Source organism: Tenebrio molitor, chromosome 7 (assembly GCF_963966145.1).
Source record: "Tenebrio molitor chromosome 7, icTenMoli1.1, whole genome shotgun sequence".
NCBI lineage: Eukaryota > Metazoa > Arthropoda > Insecta > Coleoptera > Tenebrionidae > Tenebrio > Tenebrio molitor.
Genome location: NC_091052.1, coordinates 7,827,416 through 7,854,598, shown reverse-complemented (window position 1 = coordinate 7,854,598; position 27,183 = coordinate 7,827,416). Strand labels below are relative to the sequence as shown.

Genomic DNA, 27,183 nt, shown 5'->3' with positions numbered 1-27,183 from the left:
TTGAATTGCCCCTGTAATGTTGGTAACATCAATAAATATGTGAGTATGACAGCAGCCAATAGGATTGTCGGTTTTGAGATTAGCGCCCTCACGCGGGAATATGCGTATTCTGAATTGGCGAATTTGGGACAAGAATATTGTGAATTGCATCGAATGTGTGTTTGTGGTGATAGATCGAGTGGGCTAATGGGCTTTGCATTGTCAGCTTAATTTTTTTTGTGTTCATTTTAACTAGAATTTTGATTAAACAGCGATTTGTGCAGAGAAATTAGCTTTGGAAGGACGTTCCGAAATGCGGAGAGACGCCGAGGACTCCAGCAGCGTAAGTTTCAGTGTTTATTTGACATGGCGGCCGCGTCCGTTTAATGCATAATGGCAGCAAATTGGTGCAAATAGACGCACTCCGACATTGATCGACCGAAATATTTTCCAGGATAATAAACCGGAACCGGAACAGTTCCGGAAGTTGTTCATCGGTGGTTTAGACTACCGGACAACGGACGAGTCGCTCAAAAAACATTTCGAGCAATGGGGGGAAATCGTCGATGTGGTCGTCATGAAGGACCCAACGACAAAAAGATCTCGCGGATTCGGCTTTATAACGTATTCGAGGGCGCATATGGTAGACGACGCTCAAAATGACCGCCCCCACAAGGTCGACGGTCGCGTTGTCGAACCCAAAAGAGCCGTCCCGCGGCAAGACATAGGCCGACCTGAAGCGGGGGCCACTGTCAAAAAGCTGTTCGTTGGGGGGCTGAAGGATGACGTGGAGGAAGAGGATCTGAGAGATTACTTTAAGACCTTCGGAACTATTCTGTCCTGCACCATTGTCACAGATAAAGACACTGGCAAAAAACGAGGCTTTGGCTTTATTGAATTTGAAGATTATGATCCAGTTGATAAAATTTGCTGTAAGTAATTCGTTAATGTGGCGTGTCTGTAGATAATTCTTGAATAACTCTTAACAATATGAAATATTCTGCATATTTTTTGTTGTGTATTTATTAAATATAATGTTCAAAAACAAGTCCACAGTGTAGAGAGTAGAGTTATTTGAATTTTAAAAAGGATTTATGTGTAGGACGAATGGTGGGACGATAATAATTTAGCGTAATGTTGGCATCCTTCTTTGCATGTAATTTTTGTTTAGTACATCGACATCACCAAATTCGCGGGAAGCACATCGACGTGAAGAAAGCGCTGAGCAAAGCAGAGATGGACCGCGCCAGCCAGGGCGGGGGTAACATGGGCGGCGGCGGAGGTCCGCGAGGTGGCCGCGGCGGCGGCAGAGGTAACTACGGCGGCGGCGGTGGAGGCGGGAACTGGAACAGAGGAGGTCCCAGCGGCGACTGGAATAATTCACAGGGAGGAGGGGGAGGAGGAGGCTACAACAGCGGCAACTCTTGGGGGAATACCCCGTGGGATAACCAGTCCGGCAACAATTGGGGCGGTGGTCAAAGCTCGGGATACAACTCGGGGGGCAACTGGGGAAGTCCTAATGACAATTTCGGTGGCGGATACCAACAGAATTACAGTGGTGGCGCCATGCGCAACAACTACCAACAGAACAGACCAGCACCTTACAGTAAGTAACTGATTTTCTTTGGTGGATTTTCGTCGTTTCTAACTTTATTTTTTTTTGTGTTGTTGTGTCTGTTAAGAATCGTTAAAGGCAATTGATAGCAGGAAGAAAATGGATTAATAATTACACATACACACACAGACTGTTGGTGAGTTCATCATGTATTTAAATTTAGTCGTAATTTATGATTATTTGGGAATTTCATTGAGTTTTTTTGTGACTGAATAACAACTGTGGGACATTCCGTTGACTTGTATTGCACATTGTGGCCGTATGTAATTTTTTGTTTTTTTCTGTTGTGTGTTTGTCTTTTTTTTTTAGTCGGAAAATTACACGTCATAATGGTCAATACAATCGAATTACGACTAAGTTTTCAACTGAACTTGCCAAGTTTTTTAACGTTTTTTTTACAAAATTAGGTTTTGCAAAAGGAAATACGTCTTATATTTAAGTTACTATAAAAAATGTAAAGTCATTCAATTGAAATGAAAAAGAAAAAATAACATGAAATCGTAAGCTGATATCCCACAGGTGCTCAGTTGGGGCAATTTAGTTGCAAACACTAACATCTCTTAATTAACATGCTTAATGGGGTACTTGCATGATAGATATTTTAATTTTACTTGTTTTGTGACTGTTTATTTAACTTAACCTCGGCTAGCCTACTAAATTTTCCAAACTTCAATTGATTAATACCATTTTATTTTTTAGCAAATTCTGAAAGTAGCTCGATAGAGAAGGCACTTTACGGAGGTAGTTTGGGTGGCATTAATTCAGAAAAACCTTGAAGAAATCTCTTAACATTTTATAATTATTGTTTATTTTTCGAAATCGTTTTTCAGTAATTTTTTTGTCGTAATCCTTGAAGTTTTATTAGAATTACAATTGCGTCAATGCTTTATGTTGATTATTTAATTTTGGAAAAAATGCAGTCTACAGTTACAAGACAAATAAATCGATTTTTCGAATTTTTGTTGATTTTGTCGATGTATGTCACGAAATATTTGTGTTTTTCGTGTTAAAATGTTACAAATTGATGAAATAAAGCATGCAGGTCCCCCTTGAGCGCCGCTTGATCTCACTGCATGTTGGATCCACCGATGGATATCGGCTTTGGATATTTCTTTACCCTCGCGCCTCCCGCATGAGTCTCTTGTAGAGTAGTGTAAATTTAGCGCGTGTCGGTTATCGAGGAAGAGTAGATAAAATGTGATCTTTCTTTTAAAGATAATCCTGGCGGCGGATACGGTGGCAATTACGGCAATCAAAACGGCGGAAATATGGGCGGTCCAGGCAACAGGAGATACAATAACATGTAAGTGCAACTGGGCAACGCTGCTAATACAGTGCCAGGTGTACATAAATATTTCATATCCGAGTCCCAAAATGCATAGCAACATTTAATAACAGTTATATTTAAAAAAATGTAGTTTACCACCGGAATATTAACACGTTTCTGTGAGAATGTCGCCGTGAATTTTTGATTTGGCATTGCCAGATTTTGCCAATTCAAAAATACCAAAACGGACAATTTTGAGATGTTACTTTAGTGGTTTTATGTGTATCCTGTTTAATTATATCAATTGGTCATTGAAAATTGGTGTCCAGCAATCTTAATGCATAAGACGCGAGTATGTTAGGTCATTATGTTAGATCTAGGTTAATATATTGACTTTCTGTACTTTGATTATTTATTAAAGTTCATATAATTATTGAAGGTAGTATTTTTCATAGAGTACGTTTCACGATTGAGGGGATAGGTTAGAAGATCATTATTATCAAACTAACCTTTAAATCTGTAAACCCATTTCATTTTTTTGAAGATGGTCAATGGAAATGTAAACATTTTGTATTTGGAAAGAGGCAGATGAATTTATAGGTCTGGATAGGATTGAGAGTAGGAAGAGACAGACAGTTTAGTGTAGATGCATTTGCAGTGATTAACTGTGTAAGCAAGCAGGTTAATGTATAGGTATGTATAGTTTTAGATACGTTTTAGGATGTAAATCTACTTTACTATTTAGCTCAGGTTTCTTTTACATGCTTAAGGAAAGGTGCGACTCCCCCATGAACAGCTAGCAATACCATAGATTGTAGATTTTGTAATGAACACGTCATAGGTTATTGTGAAATCTGCGTGAGGCAAACTGTAAACAGAAACCATTAACAAGTAGAAAGCTAACCTGGGTTAGGTAGACACACAGATTTTATCATCTCATTCACATTAAACAAGGGTCTGCGTCGTTATTGCAGAATCTCGCGTTCCGGAAGGAATAATGACACCTTCCGTGCGATCTCACATGCCGCAGACCTTGACCAACAGTAATTCGACCTTTTTGTTTTGCCATTAAATCTTTTAATTTTCTACAAATCACTCGATTTTTTAACCACGCACTTAGAGATTTCCCCATTTGTATAAAATACTAATTGAATTTTGTTTTTCGGGGGTCCAGTTCGGTTCGTTGACTGTGCCGAAACGTTGAAAAAATTTGGTGAGTATTGAAGTGACTTGCCGATGTAAGTAAGATCTACTTGACCGGTGTGAATGTGACGTGTGAAAGAGCCAGTTGCGATTTTAACGTATGCAGTGTCACTATTTTAGACAAATAAACGATTATTATTACGTGATGTCTTTTATTTTTATTCCTTGCGTCGAATCGTCCGTCCGTGACGAAGGAGTGATTGCTTTTCTTCATCAGCATTTCATCTGCTCGGTCCATTGTTAAAACGCCGATACTTCCGATATACTTACTTATTATTTCGTGGAAAACGTGAGGCACCACTGTAAAAAACACAACAGCAAGAAAATAGAAATTAAGTGGAGGGTCAATTTTTAAAGGGATAAAACGATGCGCGGGAACCTCCACCTGGTGAGGTAATCTGGTCTTTTGTGAACAATGTGCACGCTCCGTTTGCCCCGATGATTGTTGAGCACGATATTTATATAACCCCAATAAAGACGCATTGTGGGGCAGACCAGATACTTCAATTAAGATCTATTCCGTACGATTTTATTTACAAATAAACAGCGACTAGAAGGACAGTGTAAACGATTACATTATAAAATATCTATTTCAGCGGTGGCCTCGCGACTCTCGTCGTTTTTGTATGAAGAAGCGGTGTCCGAGTTGGTGGGCTGGAGCAGTGGAAACTGGGTTTGCAGGACAGGCGTCACGTGAAAACAAGGCCCGTCAATGCACACCGGACACAAGCTACCGGGAAATGCCCCCAATAGCTTTCTGAAAATATCAAGATGTTAATAAAATTATAATTAACATAATTCAGATGACGTTTGTTGAGCAGCACGCGAACGATCGAGAGATAGGATTGATTAACGAGGGAACAAAACTAAATGGTTTTAATGTGACCTAATGAGGGATCAAACGCAAAAATAAAGAGGTTTTATTTAACCGGCTGGAAAAGCGGAGGGTAATTTTATTTTGAGTGATTTAGACGGTATCTCACAGACAGATAAGCGCCATTAATAAGGGTGAATTTAGATCGCACCGATAAGGTCAAGGGGATGGAAAATAAACGAGACAGCTTCATCAGTCTGCTTTTTAAAACTTGTAATGTAATTTTTATTATATTGATTAATATTTTTGTCGAAACATTTGTATTGTAGTTTTTAAGGTACATTTTGACCGTCGGAGGCAGTTGTAATTTACGGTTAATTTAACTGCAAATGTTAAGTAGGTATATGCAATCATAAAAAAAATTAGGACTACGAGCAGTAACGAAGAAAAACCTTGGAAATTATTTGTTTATCTGAACCTGGTCGAAAGATTCTCGAGAGACACCAATTTTATATTCATGTCCAAATCAAGAACATAATTTTTATAAAAGGGTTACACCTGAAGAATTTTTTACTTGCGTTTTTATTTAATGCAGCTCACAAAAAGTTATGAAAGAGAACGATATTTTTATTTTCCTTATTTTGTTTTTAGTGAAATCAGATAATATAATCGTCAAATGTGCTAATTATGAGATCGGTATAAAGAAAGACTAACAAAGTTTACTGCAGCAGTCAAAGCTAGTCAAGAGGAAATCACTAAGTACCTATGTAATAACTTAAGTGAGTATTTTTTTAAAAACTATGAAAGACTTCCATTTTTTTTTAAGTTCTAAACGTGGTTTTATAAATAAAAAAGATAAACAATGTAAATCTTATTTATTACGCCTTCCTCCCCTATTCCCAGAAAAAGCAATGAATAAAACTGAATTGACCTTAACAAAATGTAGGTACAGTTGGTTTCAAAAAAACGCCCATGTCAAAAAAGGGAGAAAAAAAAATGGCAATTGGCAATTATGCAATGTCATACAACAGTACAACATAATGATAGGTCATGATATTTATGACCGTTTTACAATGGAGCATTTTCCATTGCGTCAAAGAATGACATTGACGACGAAAATTTATTGCTCGGGACTATATATTTTTTTTAACTAAGTAAATAAATCTGGTAACTTTAGTAAGTTTTTTGTTGTGATTTGAGCTTTTATTATTTGACAAGGATGCCATTTTTCTCCTATTCTCTGGTTTAAAGAAGGTTTATTTATTAAAAATGTGCCTATTTTACGTTAACTACCCTATAACCTACCTATAACTAAGGTTATATTCGCGGTGGAAGAGCTTTTCGACATGTAATACTGATAATAATTTTTCTCTCTGAATTTATAATAACATTTAAAAATACACTGTTTGGTTGTTTTATGTTTTTTTGGCACTTTTCAAAAGAAGTTCCGTCAAGTTGAGTGACGTTTTTAAATTGATTTTGTCACCAACATAAAAAAAAGTTACTAAAAACAAAAGAATTTTAATTTTGTAGGTTCAATCCAATAAAAATAAAATCCCTTCAGTTACGTAGGTCAAAAAAAAAAAGATTATGTATTGATCAACAAAAGTGCTACACCTACAGACCACACATGGGTTTTCTTGTTTTCTATGTAAAAGTGACGGCAGGGCCAAAGATTTACATTGAGTTCAGAAGAAATAGCAATTTATCAAGAAAACAACTGCAATATGAAGATATGGCAATTCCGATAGAAATTTTTAAATGCTATAGTCGTTAAATGTGACATGATGGAATTTGCATTTATACCATTTTCAATTGTACTTACGCATCCAAATAGCAATAACATCAAAAGTTAAATAATTTTTTATAAATTTAATTTTGCAGTTTACCAAGTGACTGTAAAAGATTGTGATGTTTTTTTCATATGTTAGTCATTCTGCATTCCGTATTTGACAAAAGACATAGACGTACGCATTCATTTTGGAAAATTAATTAACAGTAAATGTCAAATTGATTTTCATGCACGTCAGTGCCTTGATTTAAACATCCGCCGAAGCGATATTTCAAAAGTACCACCAACCTGTCAAAAATAATCAACCTCTTTCAATCACTTGGAATTGTAGATCGCATGTTGTGGTACCGCTCCATTAAACTACACTTATCCGAAAAATGCGTACCTGTAATGATGATCTATGTGTGCCTTCTCGATCCTCTTGTCTTTGGCCCTGCGGTTCTGGAACCAGATTTTGATTTGCGTTTCGGAGAGCTTGAGCGCTTCCGCCAGTTCGCACCTTCTTCCCCTGCTGATGTACTCCGACCTCTGGTATTCGATCTCGAGCCGGAGCGTTTGTTCGCTGCTGAAGGTGGTCCTCTGCCTCCTCGGCCTGCCCTCCTTGCGCCGCCGTCGCGCCACTGAAACCTCTCCTCGATCAAGATCGGTCACGGTCAATTTGAGAAAATTTCGGTCTCGATGATTCAACATATGGTGCTGCATCATCAGGGCTTCACGTTTCCGTCAATCACGGCATATGCCATCCTGCAATATCACGTCGGGGTTCGCACGATTAGCACCCTCATCCTACTAGCCGCGACGAATCGTCCACACTTCCTAATGTGATTACGGTCCCAAGGTAAAAATAATTTTTCCTTCCGGTGGGAACTTTTGCTCGACAAAACAGAAAAATACGCGGAGAAACTCGCGCTTAAGCTCTAGAATTCGCACCCACGCCGTAAACTTCAGCTTCAGAGGGATTTGTCGAACGAAAAATAGATATTGCACGGCCATTGTTATTGTAACATTAAAGCTTCCTCTAATCGTATTACCGTCATTCAAATATTTGATACGGCGCAACACATTTCCAGGATAAATGCTGCATTCTCCGGTGCTACCCGACCGGGGACGTAGTAATTATGAAACCATAAACACATGTTGTCTGCTTAATTGGTCATTATGACAGGGAGCTGGTGGGAAATCAATTTGTATTATTGGAGGTCCTGCTGCACCAGGTGGGGTTCCCACCATAAATTCCGATCATTTCGAACAAAACGATAATTACGCCCACACGGTTTTTCTGTGGGTAAACGACTATAAAATATTTAATTTGGATGTTCTTGTGGCGCTCACGCGAGCCTCCGCCAGCCGCAAGGAGTCCGGACGGCGGCACATGTCTCATCCCACCCCCACCTCGCACCAAAGCCGCCTCATTCAGGCCTACTCAACTGTACTCCTGTAATCTCATCATAATAATATTTTACATTTCATATTGTGTTGGACTTATTCTCTGGATTCGGTACTCTGGCTGTTGTGAGAGAACAGACTTAATAAAATGTGTTGTATTTACGGGGGTGTGAAAATTTACCCTATTATAAAATGCTTCGTTATTCGAGGCGGCGGCTCTACGACTTTGTCTTACGAGGGTATCGACGAGATTGTCGATAAATTCAACCAAACGTGAAATCACGACAAAAATTATCGACACTAAACTCTAAATCAGATTTCAAATCAAATAAATAAATTATATATTGGCTTACAAACATTTTCCACTAACTTGGCAACCCGACGAGATCACCATGTGGAAAAACCACATTACATTGTTTTTGCGACTTAAATTTTGAAAACACGCTCACACATACATCACTTGATTTATAACTCATCTTAATTATTAATAATGTTTATGAAGTTTAAAGCACCGTTAGTAATTAACCAAAACCCATTGTCAGTCATGCACTTAAATTTGCAACCATGGATTACCCACAAGGCTACGTAGGCTGAAGCCTAGGAGTGTTAAGGCTAAAGATGACACCACCTAAGGCTAACCCAAAAAATCAAAAATACTTGAGTTGATATTTTTTGGGTGTTGTATCCTTTACAACGCCAGCTAGTACCGTTACTTATAAATTATTGCATGTGTAATATGACCTTTAATCTATCGAAATATCGAAACAAAAACTTTGTTAAGAAATTGTTATATGAACTGAAATGGGGACGTATTTTATTATTTGTTGCAAAACAAAATTATAGCCACGCAACAATTAATTACTTCACCTTTTTGGGCGCGATAAATCTGATTGAATCGAAAGGTTTCATTTATTTTGCTATTAATCTAAAAAGTGATTTTATTTTTCACGTGTCATTTTTTCGAAGAATGAAAAGTTAAATAAAGATAATAATGTATATTTGCAGATATGGCGTGAACTGAAAACATTGACGACAGAAGGTGACACATTTTTAAAGTAATGTCATTTGTGTTATGTGTATTTTATTGCTTTTAAATAATTTACAAGGGAGACTGCTTGCAAATAATGCAATCTGATTATACAGAAGAGGTTGTATTTCAAGGTTGTATTGTTTAATCTGTAGGTTTAAGTACCTGTCCGGTAATGTAACTGATTTTGCTTTGAGGTATTTCTCTTCTGTTTTATGGAACATTACTGCGTTGTAAAATTTTTAATAAGTAGGTACATGTGGTGTGAGCACCATAATAACGATGACAACAAAACCACGCAAAAGCCTTAATCTGGAACTAATTTGATAAAAAAAATTAAAATGTCTTTTTTCCAAATCCTCAAACAAATCAGGCCATCTTTGGACACTATTGTGACTTGTCTATCCTATATGTCAATTGACACTGACACTGACATTGACAGTTTTCGAAATAAGCAAGTTTAGAGAGAAAAAACAAAAATAGAGAACAAATCGAGTTAGTCATGGAATATTGTTGGTTTATTAGTTGTTTTTAAATGCAAACAAATCCAGTTTCTCATCAAGATTAGACTTCCTGCATAATGTTTTACAAGATTTCCGATCTCGGGTTGGATATGTTAATATCCAAATTTAATTTATAGCAATTTAAACTTCTAATCGAATGATTAGTAATTTTATTTTATCAAATGCAGATCGTTTAGAAACTACCGAGCGATCATTTAAAAAATAAATCGAGTTTGCTTTGGAGCCTATGCTATAGCATGGGTTGCCATAGTTAACACGCCGACTCGATTTATTTTTTAATTGATCGCACCGTATTAGACTATCAATATTCATCAAACTGGGTTTTTGTGACTTTTTTTTTAATTTTTAACTTGATTGTGTCAGTGTCATATACTTCGACACGATTATCTCGAAATCAATTAAAGAAATTCGAATATTTAAAATATACAGGTGTCCCACCTAAGAATTTTGGGTCTTATATCTCTATTATTGTGTTACTCAAGTACCTCCAGTTTTAAAAACGCCATTTTAGAAGAAGAACAACACTAAACAAAGACTTCCGAAAAAATTCGCCCCTAAAGGCAGTCGTAGTAGAAAAAAAACGAGGGAAAAACCATGTTAATTTTCCAAAATGTATTAAAACGAGCATATCCATGAAACAAATGAGCATCATTGTGAAATTTTGGACATTCCTGCAATTCCTGTTCAAATGTACCACCGTTTGCCTCAATGCATTTTTCCAAGCGAAACCTAAAATTATTGCTAACGTTTTGCAATATATTTGCTTTTATTTATTTTTCATTCACTAGAATATCAATCTTCCAAATTTCACAAAAATCGGTCCATAAATAATAGAGATAAGACCTGAAAGTCTTTGGTGGGACACTTGTATATTTTAAAAGTAGGTTTTTACTGATTATAGAAAAATTAGCTACCTAAATTTTGAGAAAATGTTAACATGTTAATGACAAGAAGTCCAAAAAGTAAAGAAGTTTTAAGAGAAAATATTGTTTTATTGCCTTTTTGACTTAAAATCTGAAGCAAGTGAAAAATTGCTTTTAATACTTGAAAAAAGAAATTAAACATGCAACATGCAAAATTTTAGTGTTAATTGAATGTATTTTTAAGTTTTACTTTATCGGTTTATTTACATTTTCTACACAAAATGAAGAAAAAATTCAGAATATGTACTTATTTCATTAATCATTAAAGTCGTATTAAAATTAAAATCATAAAATTCAAAGAAAAATTCCAAAAAATGTTTCGTTTTAAATTACGTTTGCATTTTTTTTTAATAAAGAATAAGTATTATTTAACGAGTTTGTATGTAAATTTGGCTTTTTTACACAAGAATGAGCAATGAGTTGAATATAACGTTTTTTTGTTCGACGAGCCGCTTAAAGGCTCCAAATCGCTTAAAATCTTTAAAATTAGCTTGAAGTTTCATTTTGACAAGTTGTGACATTTATCAAAATCCGCTCACACAGGAGAAATTTCTCAAATTCTGACAATGTCGAACAAAAATGATTTTTTTTTTACTATTTTGGATTTTTTCTAATCTCATTTGCATGACATATTATTAAGTTAAAAGTTATTTTTGAAATATTACACTTTTTTACAAATATTTGAAATAATTTTGGAATCAAATATTTACATTTAACGAAATGAGTAATAAGTTTATTATTAAAAAATTCAACGGTAATATATTGCTTCAATTTGACGTTGCTGAAACAATAAAAATAATTTTAAGAAGCAAAAATAAAAAAGTATTGTACTTGAATCAAAAAACCTTCAAGAAATAAATGCAACCAGTAGGATGATAATGGAGGTTGCACCGGATAATTAAAATTGAATTTCAACAAGGTCAACAAAAGAAGATGTTAATTATCTAATTATTGTCAAATAAAATAGATTAAATAATTGAAAATGCTTCTTGCTAAATTAAAACATTTATTAATAGTTATTTAATAAACTAATTTGTTAATGAGGGCGATTAATAATCGAAACTGTTTAAAGCACGAACGAGTGTAGTGAGTGAGTGCTTTTAATAGTTGAGATTATTAATCGCCCATTAACAAACGAGTTGATTACAACATTTTTTCGTTGACCGCAAACTTTTTTTTTGTGACAAAATTTCAAATTAAAGCCAAATCAAAACCAATTTCATCTTTTGTGTTAAAGATGAGACCTTATAAAACACCTTCATCCTTTTTTTATCCTCGGGGTAGGCCATTTTAAAATTTTTCAACACTTTCTATTCATTTTTCCACAAAGAGTGGCTGAAGACGTCAACTTCGTTCACATTCAATTTCACGTAAAAATTACGGTTGCTAAGAAAACCTAGTTACCTTTGAAAAATATGACATGCAAATTATAACCAAAAAGGTCGGCTTTTGAAAAAGTGAATTCGTAATTGTGCAGTTATGGAGCAATAAAATATAGAAAACCCTGCTGCATGTTCGAGGTTGTTTATACATCAAAACGTCAAAATTGCAAAAATCGTTGATTAATGAAAAATAGTGTATTAATGAGGTCCATTAATACACTATATTTTAGACAAAATAATTCATTAATATTGAAATTAACAAGAGGTCAACGGAAAAATAATTTATTTGGAAAACGATTAAGAAATTACTGCAAGTGCATTTTACATATTATGCCACATTACGAATAAAAAATGATATCAAAGCTACCTATAAAAACCAAAACTCACCGTCTTGGCTTAATTCATGTAATTTTTATGTAAATATCTGTTATTAGAGAACTGTCATTTGGCCATCACAAACATACATTTTTTATAGTCTAAAGCAAAAACCATCTCGTGCTAATTGTAAAACAAACAATGTTGCTATTTAGTGCGTAATAAAATACTAAATGACTGTAATGACATTTCAAATAAGAACTGAACTTAGCTAAGACACTGACTTTTGTTTTTCATTGATAACTTGGCACTTTTTTAAATCATCTTGTAAATGTTCACTCTGGGTTGAATGTTGCGACATTTAAAGGACAAAATGTAATGAAAAGTATTAGTCACATATTATTATAATAATAGAAATAATCCTTGCGGTTATCGTTATGAAATTATATTTGATTTCAGCAAAAATTGTTACGGTTTAATTTCTTACCAAGTCACCGTGTTGTCAAGTACGAGTATGTAAATGTCCTTTAACAGTTTCAGTAGAGTAAATTCATATTTATTTTGTTCTGAGACAAGGAAGATTCTGAAGGATAATTTTGTTCAGATATTAATATAAGTACGTAGATTTTTTATTTAATGAGATTAAATAAAATATTTTTTTTAACGAGACGCTGTCGATGTAACACCGGAAGTTAATTACCGATACGATAAAATACCACCGAGGGCAGTTTTCCGATTCCAGTTTAAGACCGCCAAATTAAGACTTTCACTGACCCAACAAAAAAAAAATGCACAATTATTCTTACAGAAAGCAGACAGTCCCGCGGCGGCGGCGGCCGTCAGATGGGTGTCGTTTCCCGGGGGCAGCAAAAACGGCAGCGGCGACGCCAATATCGGTACAGGTGTTATCAGCTCTTGAATTTCTCTCTTGGTCCCGTCGTCCTGCCTCTCCTCCTGCTCCCGTTTTTCCAGATGCCCGTAAATCCTTTGGAAAAACTCGCGCGGCGAAGACGGTTGCGTCGTCTTCGGTTTGGTCGTCATCGTATTACATGGCCTTCCTCGGCCAATTTCAGGTGCGTTGTAAATTCACATCGCCGCCGAGCCAGCTTGGCGCGTGTTCGGGGGCGGGTTTTGTGTAAGGGCGGTGCCGACGCCGGCCAACCGAAGGGTGGGTTTGTAATGCGTTTGGCCTCTTAACACTTGCAAATGCATCATTTCGCCAACCCCAAATTGATTGCCGATCGAGGAAGTGAACTATCGATGGGACAATGGGCTCGTCCCAACTTGTAAACAAGGGTACCGGACAACGAACTAATCCCGAAAGTGTTTCCGCTTCGGTGCTCTCCTGCGATTTTGTTCGTGCTTACTTTTATTGCAAAATAAAAATATTAACAGATTATTTCTACTCGGCGAAAACACCAGGAATTTCTACTGTTTACGCCGAAAGAAGTCGAGAAACGCATGACTAGTGCTACCAACACCAGTCCAGGCGTTTTTTCCACAAAATCATTTTCTTTTGCATAAATTGAGTAAGTTTTGGGTCATTGCATCATTGTTTGGCCTTTCAAAATGAATGCGAACAAAAAAACCGTGAAAAATTTCAAATTTGACAATTAAAAAATTTGACAGATAACCTTGAGTGTCACTTGTCTTGTTATACAGGGTGAACCTGTTAAACACTTGGACGACACAACATGTTATTCTCCCGACAGCCCAGCTACAAAAAATACACTGTATACTGCTTTATATTGTCAATTAATTTTTTAAAATAGATATTGAAAACTGATTTTTGTTGTCTAGTAAAATTACAGTTGGTTGCAAAAAAAAAACGGGAAACGAAAATTTTCCTATTAGGTGTCTACTTGACAATACCTATCAAATAATTTTAAAAAATGTCATTAAATTTTGATGTTAATTCTAACCTACCTCTCGTAAGATGGTTTCACACTATGAAAAAATTGTAAAAATGTGTCAATTTTATTCTGACAGTTCCCGTTTTTTTTGCGACCAACTGTACATATTAGCTATGTATCCGTTTTCACTGAAAGCTATGGCGGCTAAATCAAAATTTTCACTATACTTACAAAAAATATTAATTTAGACTGAATAAGCTACTTTATTAAGGCCCGGTTAATTGGTAGATCCATGGCAATTACCCTTCAAATAAAGTTACTTGAAGGTGAATAAACCGGGCCTAAATCAATTAATTTTATCTGAATAGAGACCTGCCGAGTCAATATTTGTTTTGATAATTAGCAACGCGTCTAAACTCACTTAATTTTAATTTAATTTTAATTTGTCGAATTGCCGTTAATTGCAAAATTGACACGTATTTACGCTGGTGAATTTTTGCTAAAATATTTTACGATAGCGAATGTGAATTTTTGGTGTCTTTTCTTAATCGAAAACTTAATCGACTATAGTCGCACATGCGATTTTCATTAGCTCCAATTTAGACCGAACCGATTTTTGTCGGTTTTTAAAACATTAAAACGTTACTTAAAACATCTTAGAATCCCAGAAAACCTAGTGTCGATCTCTTCGCCAAATTTTCGTTAAAGTCCAATGACACAAGTGCGCCGCCACGAATTCCGTTTTAGTTTAATTGAATAAATCTCATTAAAAAGGTATAAAACAAATTGAACGCCACTTCGCGTCATTATCATTCTAATCTCGCGGTATTTACAAAATTAGTACTTAATAGAAAAATTGAGATAATAGCTGCGACGTACTATGCAAATTAATCAAGTGCTAACGTTTATAAAGAGAGGGGCACAGCTGGTGGCAAACAGTACCAAGTGAGACGCCGCTCGCGTCTCAACAATTTCTTCGGTTAAGAGTTAATTCGTATCGCTTTGACAACATTACATCGCATGGTCAAGGTAAGTTGAAGTGAATTTCCTTCATGAATTATTTATTTGGTGAGATTCGGCGAATTCACAAAACGGGAATTTCCCCATTTTTCAAAACAAATATCTCGTCCAAAACTGACACAATTCCTTCACTTGCACTGTGATTCTCTGTGTTGTGAGTTAAGACAACTTTGGTTGGTTTTTCCGCGACGAAAGCGTCGAAATTTTTGCAAAAGATACACGCGCCGCTCAGGACAATTGATGCAATTAGAGAGTGCATTGGTGTTGCGTCACATGCTAACAAGAGGGAAAAATAATATGTCCTGTTCAAATATGAAATAGTTAAACATTTTTGGTACTATTGCAATTATGTGCAAATATGATTTAGTACGTCATTTAGCTATAAAAGTTATATGTGATTCGGTCCATAAATAAACAAACAACACAGACTTTATTCAGACTTTTACCAATCCCTCAATTTTCACGAATTCAAATTATCAATTTTGTTACATCACTTCGATAAGATTCTCATTTTCACTTTCATCTAATAACAAAGAGAAAGCCCTCATTATAATTGCTGTCGGCTTAGGAGTGCCATACAAGCATGCACTATCATTACTTGAATAACATTTGGTCCAGATTTTAATATGTACCAAGACTTTAGTTTGCTATTTCTAAAATGAAAAATAAACGACACAGTTTACAATTGCGTGGGACCTTTTCTATTTACAAACAAAGTAGTAATCGGAAATCGCAGCTTTCTAAGTTCTTTGTTTACCCCTTCTATGTCTCACTCTGTATATAGATCAATTACGCATTGGTCAGGCGGAAAGTGCTGGTGTGACTCTGTCACGTGCAGTTATCGTCGATTGATAACTCCTAATGTGCGTTAATATTGCGAATAAATTAATTAATTCGTGCGAATAGAGAAGTGAGAAGTGTCGAATCCTTGCGAGGAATGTTTGCAAAACAAATTTGTTGTGTAACACTTTGGTAAAAAAAATCGCGTTACACTTTAATGATTATTCAATTTAGTTGACACTCGCCCACGTATTTATTTCGTAAAGTCCCCCTCGTCGTAAATATAATATCTCTCTGTATCTATTGATTGAGTTTTTGTTGCGTAAACCTTGAAGGATTTTTGTGGTAAATGAGTGAATAAAGTTCGGCTTTGAATCAATCGGTGGTAAGTTCCTTGGATTCGAATCTGGACCGTAACGCGCTAATGTGGCGATCAGTATTCAGACTAGAGAGGAATAATTGATGAATTTAGCGTGACTCGGCGTTGGAAATTTTTCGCAAAGTTTTTGCTTTTGCTTAATGTCACTGACCTGAAATGAGCTTCTCGGCTTCAAAGCAGAAAAAGCTTTTTATCATAATCAAGTGGGATGGCGATCCATTTGGAGATAAACAGATACAACGACTAAATCTCCAGTTTTTGTGGCAAAAGCGCTCGAATATGAAGCCGTTTCGTTTCTGGTTAGGCGAGAGTGTCGCAGAGTTGATGGACGAGATAAGCAAAGCGCTCCCAAATTTTGTCATATGGTGTTTGGTCCATCGAAAGCTAGCGCGGAGTACATTATTATCATAATGAAAGGATAATAATCGCCGTATTTTTAGAATCTCATTAACATTTTTGGTTGTAGTGTCGCAAATTGAAATTTTTCTCTACTGGATTATGTCCAGTGTCGATAAAATGTCGATAATTCCTTGAATTGTCAATGTTTTTTTTTTTTGAAAACTTCAAATCCCCAAATAATATTTTAATAGAGTAAGAATAGTTTCATTAATTAAGTAATTTTGTTTCAATATAGAGTCGATTGCAAAAAAAATGTCAATTTTGATGTTATCGAGAGAAGCAAAATACAAAAACTTTTCATTTCTTACATCAGACATAATGACATTTCTTGTGTCAGAGATAACTTATTTGAAAAAGCATGCCATTAAAAGTCAGAAAGACTGATTTACATGAGTACCGAATAAAATTTGACAAACAAGACACACTGACAGTCAATGTCATACAATATGTTATAGGTTATGCCCATTTCCCACTAGAACACTTTCCGCTGTGTCAAAGACAGTCAAAATTCATTGCTCAACGCGTTGTAATTTTTCTCTCAACATCCAAAAAAATGTAACCAAATTATAAATAGTCATAACTATTATAAAATTTCTCTGAATAGTTTGTCATCATCTACTTTCGGTCCCCTCATAAGTGTAAATTGTACAAAATTGTGTGATGTAAGCTTTGAGAAAAATCTGTCAAAATGTCAAATGTCACGAATGTAAAATAAAATTGTAAAAATATGAAATCTGAACTCTTTTTACATAAAACGCACCCATACCTAATTAAACCACGCAACTCCAGTAACTCTCGAACGTACAAAAAAGGTTGGTAGAAGGTCCCTGTGGACAATGATAAAAGCTGCCAACCATATATAGCAGAACGTACAGTTGATTGCAAAAAAATACGGGAACTGTCAAAATAAAATTGACACATTTTTACAATTTTTTCATAGTGTGAAGTCTTCTTACGAGAGATAGGTTAGAATTATGGTCAAAATTCAATGACATTTTTAAAAATTATTTGATAGGTATTGTCAAGTAGACAATTAATTGGACAAAACCAAATTTACATTAGGAAAAGATTCATGTCCCGTTTTTTTTTTGACTCCAACTGTACAGTATTTGACAACAGTCAAGATTCTTCATTAGAGATTAGAGAACTTAAATATGTATGTTTCTGTGACAACGGCAATATTTAAACTAGTGAACCGTGATAATTATGGTTTGCGCAATTTGTTTTTCTATCGCCGTTATTTATATATGCACCTACAGTCGAATGCAAAACATTTTGGTCGTCAATGTCACTAAAAATTTATTCGCTTATGACAGAATTTTGTAACTTACACTGCGTATTGCCATCGATAAGTCAAAAAGAATTTAAACGTCAATTAGTACCATCATGAAGCCTGACATCGGCGCGCCAGTGTCACAATTAAGTCAATTAAATAATGTAAAATAATGTAATTAAGTATTTCAAAGTTTGTCAAAAAATGACATTGACGACCAAAATATTTTGCATTTGACTGTATAAACTGTAACAATACTTTATTAAAGCATGTAAATGAACTGCAGTAACTGTGAAACATATTGGTAGAATTCCCCTACGGACAAAAATCAAATTTGCCAACCGTACAGAGCCGAAAGTACTAAAAAATAACTATGCCATCCTTACTTTTTATTTAGTGGACGGATAATTCACTCTACTTTATAATGGAACAATTATTTAAACCAATTTAAGTTGGCCTACTTCATTCACATCAATGGCGGATTTCTCTTTTTTATTGTACTCGACATTTCAATTGCTCTATCACAAAAGAATTATGCCGACAATAGTATTGCACCATTTTCTCTTTTTTTTTTGTTAACAACATCATATGACTCTTTTGTGAAAAAAATACAGAAAATATGAAATAAACAAACCGTGAAAATATAAACAGGTTTTTATCATTTTATCAATCTTGCCAATTTAGATATTTCTCCCAGCGTGAATAATAAAAACCTTGTTGATTCACAATTGAGATTTGGATTTCCCAACAATCCTAACGTTCTTTTTTCAAATAATTTTTTTTGCATTAATTTTTTTCCACCACGCTTCTGGATAGATCACCAGTTAAGTTTTAGCGCTAACCATGACATCTTTATCTTCCGAACAAAAGAAAAATATAATTGTTGCTAATTTCAATAATTAGAATCTTTTTAATCACAAACTGACAACATTTTTAAATAATGTCAGTTTTAGGTGTCACCGCGCGACTCCCAATCTCATTTTTAAAATTCGATTTTGTACAACTCCCGAAAATCGCGTTTTTCAGAAAATGTCTCGCTTATCACAATTCCTCCTTTGTTGGGCGTTCGTATCAGTAAGTGCCAACTCATACCGCCTCCCGACTACCGTACTGCCAACCCATTACAAAGTACAAATCTTATCTCACCTTGGGGAACCAGAGAACTTCAACTTCGAGGGAAAAGTGTGGATTCAGGTATTTATTTTTACCATCATGTACTAACCTTGTCCATTTCGTATCAATGTTACAAAACAAATTCATATTCAACCCATGCAGTTCTCACTTTCATGGATCTACAGTATTTGCCGCGACCAGATACATTGACCCACATTACAATCCATTACAATCCAATAACAATTTCCAGGTAACTAGCCATGAACCCACGTACAACATCACTCTGCACACCAAAGAGCTTAACATCACCGACGATCAAGTCACTGTCAAAGACATTTCGAGCTCGACGCCCAAGCCTGTCAACGTCAAGAATATAGAGCTGGACGTCCAGAATGACTTCTTGGTCATTAATCTGGAAGAGGAGCTCGAGAAAGACCACAATTATGAAATTTACGTCCCTTTCAAAGGCGTATTGGCTGACGGTTTGAGAGGTTTTTACAAGAGTAGTTACACCGATGACAAGACCAAAGAAAAGAAGTGGCTTGGAGTGACTCAGTTTGAAGCCATCAGTGCCAGAAAGGCGTTCCCTTGTTTCGACGAACCTGCCATGAAGGCAGTTTTCGAGATTACCATTGGTCACAAGGGTAGTTTGTCTTCGATCAGCAACATGCCACTGGTCAAGACAGAACCGATGTAATTATGTCGTACGAGAGTTGAAACAAAGTTGATGGTTTTGCTTTCAGAAAAGAGAAGGAAGGATGGGTTTGGGACAAGTACGAACCATCCGTACCCATGTCTACGTATTTGGTCGCCTTCATCATCTCAGACTTTGGGTTCAAGTTGTCCGAACCGTCGCAACACAACAACGTGACGTTCAAGATTTGGGCGAGAAAAGACGCTTTGAATCAGGTCCGACCGAATCATTTTTTGACTCCAAAGTTAATAATTTTTTAATTAGGTGGACTTTGCCCGAGAGGTCGGACCTAAAGTGTTGGAGTACTTTGAAGACTTCTTCGGCGTCAAGTACCCCCTCCCCAAACAGGACATGGTAGCGATCCCCGATTTCAGCGCTGGCGCTATGGAAAACTGGGGTTTGATCACCTACCGCGAAGCTCTCTTACTCTTCGACCCCAAAATCTCTTCCCTGACAAGCAAACACCGCATCGCAAGCGTGATCGCCCACGAACTGGCCCATCAATGGTTCGGCAATTTGGTCACCATGAAATGGTGGACCGACTTGTGGTTGAACGAAGGTTTCGCCACTTACATGGCGAGCCGCGCCATCGAACACCTCTACCCCGCTTGGAAGTCGTTCGAAGAAGAAGCAGTCAACAACATATTGAACGTGTTCTCGTTCGATTCCCTCCGCACGTCGCATCCGGTAAAATCTCGATTGAACACTAGTCCAGAGGTGTAATTTTCTCTTCACAGGTTTCGGTTCCCATCGGACACCCTAACGAGATCGACGAGATCTTCGACACCATCTCGTACAAGAAGGGTTCGTTCTTGATCCGGATGATGTCGCTGTTTCTCGGCGACGAAACGTTGAAGCACGGTGTCAGCAACTATTTGAAAAAGCACGAGTTCAGTAATGCCGAACAGGACGACTTGTGGGAGTCGTTGACTGAAGAGGCGCACAAGAATGGAGTTCTTCCCAAGAATCTAACGGTGAAGACTGTGATGGACACGTGGACTCTCCATACTGGGTACCCAGTGGTCACAGTAACTAGAGACTACGAAAAGGGAACGGCGGATGTGAGGCAACAACGTTTTCTTAAAGATGCGATCAAAGAGAAGAGTGACGGGGGTTGTTGGTGGGTTCCTTTGAGCTACACCAACGAAAATGAGAAAGCTTTCGATGTGACCAAACCTAAGTCTTGGCTCTCGTGTTCCAACAATTACACCACCATTGAGAACTTACCGGATGAGAACACTTGGATTTTGTTCAACGTTCAAGTGGCGGGTTTGTACAAAATCAACTACGATGATCACAACTGGAAGTTGCTGTCACAGACTTTGAACAGTCCGAAACACGTCAACATTCCTACGTTGAACAAAGTCCAGTTGCTCGACGATGCCTTCGATTTGTCCTGGACCGGCAACCTCAAATACGACGTCCTTTTCGAACTCCTTAAATACCTCAAGTATGAAGAAGACTATTTGCCCTGGAAGGCAGCTTTGACCAATGTGAACACGCTCAACCGTCAACTGAGAAAATCGTCGATCTATGGAGACTTCAAGGTGCTTAAAACAATCTCTCTCGTTTTTTCTTCATTTCTCTGTTGCAGACTTATATGAAACATGTGTTGAGCACCATTTACCAAAAAATGGGAGGTTTGGACCTTTCAGAGAGCAAATCCGGCAAACTAGACGCAGTCAAGCATCAAGTTTTGATCGCCAGTTGGTCTTGTCGGTTTGACGTCGCCAACTGCATCTCCGACGCTGAGGAATTATTCCGAAAGTATCAAAAAAATCCGAGCGAAAAAAATATGTAAGGGGAGATATTTTCCAGTGAAGTTGAGATAAAAGAGTCGATTTCTAGCATCTCCAAAGAGTTGAGGAGCGTGATCTATTGTACTTCGATCAGACACGGCAGCGAGAAAGAGTGGGAGTTTTTGTGGGGGCAGTACAAAAAGTCCAACGTAGCGTCCGAGAAAAACACCATTTTGAGTTCTTTGGGTTGCACTCGGGAAATCTGGCTTTTGAGGCGGTTCCTCGAGTGGTCCGTCACGCCCAATTCTGCCATAAGAAAGCAAGACAGCAGTACAGTTTTTGCGGCGGTTGCCGGAAACGACGTCGGTTATTACGTAGCCAAAAACTTTTTATACACCAAAGCCAAGGATATTTATAAATAGTAAGTGGTGGTGAGTCTCTACCAATCATACTGAATAATTCGTTTTTAGTTTAGGGCAAAGCTCGAAGAGGATCTCGCGGTATTTGTCTTCGGTCGCCACGCAGACGACGAACGAAGACGACTACAAAGAGGTAAGGAGTCTCAAAGGAGTATTCTGATCTAGAACAGGATGTTTAGTCCTTTTTGGGATTTGATTTTTTAAAACTATAACACTTCTTACTGGCGGTGTTTCGTGTGCAACTTTATTACCTAATGTTCTGACATTAGGTAAGTACATACAAATTTTTTCGAACAAAGAAAAACGCAGTTAAGCTTGTTATAAGCGATTAGGTCCCACATCATAGAACACTTATCCTCTAGGTTATGATTTTTTTTTTTAAATTTATGTTGATAGTAAAGGTATTGGCGCATGGCGATTGGCTATCAGTGAGACATCTGATGTGAATTGTATGCAAAATTTTAAGACACATTCAAATTTTTTGGCTGTAACACACGTGCCGATAAAACGAACCAGAAGCATGTTTCTATGTACCTATTTCTGTGTTGTGGCGTAAAAGCAAAATATGTTTTCATCGAAAAGACCGGGTAGAGAAAAGGAAAACACGGGAAACTGCTTTATTAATGGGAAAATCTTTCTCTAATTATATGAGGGTTTGTGGAAATCACTTTAAAAAAGAAGACTACATTTATAATAATCCAAAAATTTTCCTACCTTGTTTCCACCACTTTAGTAACACCATATAAATTTAACACTTCGCACACAACACTTTTTCGGCTTCCACAACACATCCGCTTTCTGCTGTTGCCTCTAATAAACTAAAGTTTTGTGTAATCTCAAAAAAAACATCACAAAAACCGCAAATTCACGTAAAACCAACAGCTTATTTTAAAAAAAACAATGAACAGCATCAGCCGGATCGAGCGGAATTTGACTTGGCAACAGTGGCGCCCCCAACGGTAGCCGAAATTGCACGATTTTGAGAGAATCACTTAACTTTTATTTACGACGGTGTTCACTGTTTAAATTGAATGAAAGTTACTTTCGAAATTATGTAACGGTGGAAAATAAAATTGAGAATGATCCCATTCCGCATTTCCTACGTCCACGCATAGAAGAATTTTGCACATTTCCGAATTTTTGAACTTGTTAAATTAAAATTAATGCAATATGATGAACAAGAGAGATATAACTCTAAGCTGTCAAATCTAAGACGCCGATGTGATTTTTACTGCCAACATAAAAAAAACCATAGCCTCCTACAAGATAAAAATATTCGATCATCCACGAAAAGAAATTATAAAATGGCTGTAATAATTTCAGCAACTGATTTTTTTAATCTTTGGCGCTCTACATAATATAAAGTAAAATGTTTGACTTAATTGTGGTGCTGGCGATAACATTGAAGGTACTGGCCCAATTTGGTTAAATATTATGTATGGCAGCCATCTTGAGAATTGGTTTCAAAACAAACGAGTTTAAATTTTTTCGTACCTACCATGTTAATGAGGATTTTTTAAAAACTGTTCCAAATTTGTCAGTTTTGAGAATTTCCGGATAGGGTTTTAGAGATCTACTTCCAACTTCTTCAAGAAAAAGCCATTAGAAAAAAAAGGATTGTTCAAATTTCTAGACTAGAATATCTCTTGAAATTGAGATTTTTAGTGACATGATGATTTTTAGTTGCAAAACTTCGTAAAAGACAACCAAGCGTACCTGAAAGAAGTGAAACAAGGCGTCGAACAAAGTTTGGAGACGGCCAAGTTGAACGTCCAGTGGCAGCACAGACACATGAACGGTGTCGAGAGTTTGTTGAGGAAGTCCGCTGAAGGAAGCACAGTTTGAAAACAAAGATTTATTTTTAACTAATTAACTTTTAAATACAAGTATTCTACAAAAAATATATTTTATAAATCATGTACTTAAGAAAGCAGCATTAATAGTTTCGATTAATTGTTAAACGAGTGTATTTTAAATTAAAAAAACAAAACAAAACCCCCTACACGCGCTGTTTGTTCTTTCTTAAAGTAAAGGAATGGTGTGATTATTGTTGAAGACCCCCCCATACCACGTCGATTATTTTGTTTCTATCTAATATCACGAATTTAATGATATAGGCATGATATACCTACAGATCTAATCTAAATTATAATACTGGTCAAAATGTTCACTTTTCTTGATTATTCATTGGAATCAGTTCAAACAATTGAATGATCATGTTGTGTATGTTGTTACGCTTAACCTGAAGCATATACACAGTTTATACAATTCATTTAACACCAATAATTAACAGTTATACCATTCAGCCTGTACAAAAACTGTAACACTGCGTGGATACAAAATTTTCAAAGCAATTAGCTCAATATTCACTTTAGATTCAAGGAAAAATAAAGAATTTCCTTCTCTCGAACAGTAACATCGAAGACATGCGGCACGGACCAGACCCGTCAGTCCCGCATGAACTCATTTGATTGTATATTTTACGTTAATAGTATTAATTAAAATAGATTTTTACAAAATGGAGGTTCCGAGATGGTCGCAATTTCAATCGATATCAACGTACATCAGAACAGCTTCATTGAAGTTTTTATTGAACAATGTTACAGGGTGTTTCACAACAATGACCATACAAAACTCGCGATAAATTCCAATTCGAAGGCAAAATCAATGGTGTTATCACAACAATTTGATTATTTTAAAAATTTCAGCTTTCAGTTATGAACAAAATGTGTTAATGTGAAGGCGCCGTCGCGAAACGGGCCCAACAGGCGTATAAAAATCACGAGGACAGTGAAAAATGACGTTAATCGCCCATTTTGCGACGGCGTCACATCAATTATTAAAACTATTTACTTTCAGTCCTTAGAGTACAGCTGCAACGGGAAATTTCGTTCGTTCGACACTCTGCCCACACGTTTTCGCTCGTTATTGTACTATGTTTTGGATTCGAGAAAAAAATACAATTCAGAAAAACTGAACGAGAACACCCCGAACATCTTAAAGGACTAGATGATTTGACATACTGAAGCAAAAACAATATTGCAAGACAGTTATTCGATCATTTAGGAAGTAAAAAAAATGACGTAACGAGAGTACATATAACAGAATTCCAGATCAATTTAAATATATAAATATTCTTTGAATATCACATTCGGTTAGTCAATGGGCTTTGTACTTCCTAAATAATTAACTCTTACCTAACAGTGCTTTGAAAAAAATTAGTCTAAGGGTACATCCGTAATTTTGGAGTAAAAAAGCAAATAGGGCGTCGACGTCGAATTGGGCTTGTACGACAGCTCCTCTTTGAACTCTTGACTCGTGATCGGTCGGACGCTCTCGTCGTCGCACTCTAACCACACGTCCTCGGGCCCGTTGAAAAACTCTTGTCCGTTTTTGCGCGGATACGAATTGACCACGTTCTCGACGACATTCTTGTTGATTTTGACCCCGCAACAGTCCATGCTCTTGCACATCCGCACCCCGTTCATCATACTCTTGGATAAAATGCTCTTGCTGTCGGTGAGGGAACCCCCTATCGTTCTCGACTTGAAATATTTTAAAAAATTTAACGACTTCTCGCTGCTGCTCGCCGACAGGCTCCCCTTCGGTAGATTCCTCGAACACTCCGCGTAGTCCTCCAGGTGGTCGGAAGCTTTCACGTAGGCTATGTAGTGACCGGACGCCATGGAAGCACCCAGGTGCATGATGACGCAACAGAGACGGTACCGGTGGGGCGGCGCTTCGTTATCTTCGACGTTGCAGCAGGTTTCGCAGAAGCACGCCATCTCCAACGGCGTCGGCAGGTAAGTGTTCACCTTTTGCACTCCCGCGGAAGACGTCGTGAAGCGCTTCAGTTGCAACACCATGATGTTGGGTAATTTTTCGAAGAGGACGTCGCGGCTGGCCTCGTTGTACCGCTGGCACTTCTCGCAGAGGTATTTGTTGGCGTCGCACAATTTCTCACTCGTCACACACGCCTTCCGGTAGATCTCACTCGCCGTGTTTATCGAAATGTCCCCCTCGTAGTCGGTGTCCTTCACTGAGATGGGGACCGGAATGTCGTAAAACGGCTCTTTGCGCTCTGTCACACTCTCGCACTCGAGGCACTTGGTGCGCCTCAAGGTAACACCCTCGAAGTCTTCCGCGACGAAATTATAACCTAACTTTTTTTTACCGTTGTCGCCGCCGCCATCCACCGAACACGCGTCCTCCGTATCGGTAACACTAGAACCGTTCACTTGTTCCTCGCTAATCGCTTCCTTCGCGTTCTTTTCCTTCTTTTTGTGGGTTTTTTTCCACGACCGACGCACGTTCCAAATTTTACTACTGTTAGGTGAAGGAATGATCTCAGTTTCAGTCAACAAATCAGGGTTTTGTTGCACTTGTTGCGTTAGCAGATCACATGTCTCGCGTATATTATCTAATAAGTAAACGAGCAACTCATGGGCGTCCTGTTGGTGGTTACCTTCAAAAATGTAGTTAGCTTCGCGGATCGCCTGCAGGAGGGCAACAGGTTGGTAGGCGTCATTCGACTCCTTCATTTCCAAATTGTGCATGGTTATGTAAAGCTCATGTAATTTTTCTGTGACAATTTGCACTTTAGATTTGGGAATGACATCATTTGATGTGCCCAGAGATAGCAAGTCTTTACTGCTTGTGCTCCTGGAGCTAGGACCGGTAATGGCGCCTACATTGCGCCCCAACGACGACGTTTTGGCTTTGGTCTGGCTCAGTCTAGAGCTCACGAGAGCCAAATCTCCGATCAGGTGATGAAGGTTATGTAGGAAGGTTGGGGCGTATCTTAGCGTGTACAGGACGCTGTTCAGGAAGCACGTATTTCCCATGTTGGACAAGGTGGCGACTGGGGACTCGTGGGCGGCATCGCCGTTACCTCTTTGCTCAGATCTATAGCCGTTTAACATTGTTTCAAGCTCTTGTCTTTTGTTGACTGGAGCTTCCAGAAATGAGCCTTTGCGCTTTAACTGTTGCTTTTTAGGTTGGTTTGCAGTCAGCAGACGTAGTTTGCTACGCAAAGGTATCACGTTATCTTCCAGAATTGTCATCTTCTTTTCCAAACCTGGAAAATTTGTCTTTTGTTTTACTGTTTAGGGATTTTTTCGGCGGCTTACATGTGTAACGGTACGTTAATCGTTAGATGGCCGGTTCGATAGAGGTTTTGGTTCTGAATTCATTACAACATAAACCCAAGCGAAATTAATAATTAGCATTCAACAGTGACACACTCCACACCGGAGACTTGCTCAACGATTTAGTAAACCTCTCCAAC

At 37.3% G+C, this 27,183-nt stretch overlaps 4 protein-coding genes across 11 annotated transcripts; 2 read left to right on the top strand and 2 right to left on the bottom strand.

Moving 5' to 3' along the window:
* Positions 1–123: 123 nt before the first annotated feature.
* LOC138134827 (heterogeneous nuclear ribonucleoprotein A1, A2/B1 homolog) lies at positions 124–5,741 on the top strand. Of its 7 annotated transcripts, none has more exons than XR_011160825.1 (6): positions 124–322; positions 434–911; positions 1,151–1,585; positions 1,662–1,730; positions 2,810–2,897; positions 4,036–4,205. XR_011160825.1 is itself a non-coding variant. In XM_069053367.1 (5 exons), the coding sequence occupies exons 1-4, from the start codon at positions 293–295 to the stop codon at positions 1,700–1,702; spliced, it is 984 nt and encodes a 327-aa protein (XP_068909468.1). In that variant the 5' UTR covers positions 124–292; the 3' UTR covers positions 1,703–1,730; positions 2,810–3,299. The 7 variants fall into 7 exon arrangements, 4 of the variants coding, with proteins under 4 accessions (XP_068909468.1, XP_068909469.1, XP_068909467.1 ...); XR_011160824.1 differs by lacking the exons at positions 1,662–1,730; positions 4,036–4,205 and adding exons at positions 4,661–5,151; positions 5,208–5,741 and having other exon boundaries at positions 181–322; XR_011160823.1 differs by lacking the exons at positions 1,662–1,730; positions 4,036–4,205 and adding exons at positions 4,661–5,156; positions 5,208–5,741 and having other exon boundaries at positions 181–322.
* On the bottom strand, positions 3,046–15,005 carry ro (transcription factor rough). The gene is made up of 3 exons (XM_069053378.1): positions 13,034–15,005; positions 7,056–7,290; positions 3,046–4,821 (listed from the first exon to the last, which is right to left on the bottom strand). Exons 1-3 carry the CDS (start codon positions 13,266–13,268, stop codon positions 4,641–4,643), a joined length of 651 nt encoding a protein of 216 aa, XP_068909479.1. The 5' UTR covers positions 13,269–15,005; the 3' UTR covers positions 3,046–4,640.
* Positions 14,981–23,898, top strand: LOC138134821 (aminopeptidase N-like). 2 transcript variants are annotated; one of them, XM_069053356.1, is made up of 10 exons: positions 14,981–15,109; positions 18,958–19,125; positions 19,295–19,737; positions 19,788–19,953; positions 20,003–20,425; positions 20,476–21,285; positions 21,333–21,535; positions 21,587–21,898; positions 21,948–22,029; positions 23,580–23,898. In XM_069053356.1, the coding sequence occupies exons 1-10, from the start codon at positions 15,101–15,103 to the stop codon at positions 23,739–23,741; spliced, it is 2,778 nt and encodes a 925-aa protein (XP_068909457.1). In that variant the 5' UTR covers positions 14,981–15,100; the 3' UTR covers positions 23,742–23,898. The 2 variants fall into 2 exon arrangements, with proteins under 2 accessions (XP_068909457.1, XP_068909458.1); XM_069053357.1 differs by lacking the exon at positions 14,981–15,109 and adding an exon at positions 16,125–16,265.
* Positions 23,737–27,180, bottom strand: Usp1 (ubiquitin specific protease 1). The gene is made up of 2 exons (XM_069053361.1): positions 27,026–27,180; positions 23,737–26,973 (listed from the first exon to the last, which is right to left on the bottom strand). Exon 2 carries the CDS (start codon positions 26,957–26,959, stop codon positions 25,115–25,117), a length of 1,845 nt encoding a protein of 614 aa, XP_068909462.1. The 5' UTR covers positions 26,960–26,973; positions 27,026–27,180; the 3' UTR covers positions 23,737–25,114.
* Positions 27,181–27,183: the final 3 nt, after the last annotated feature.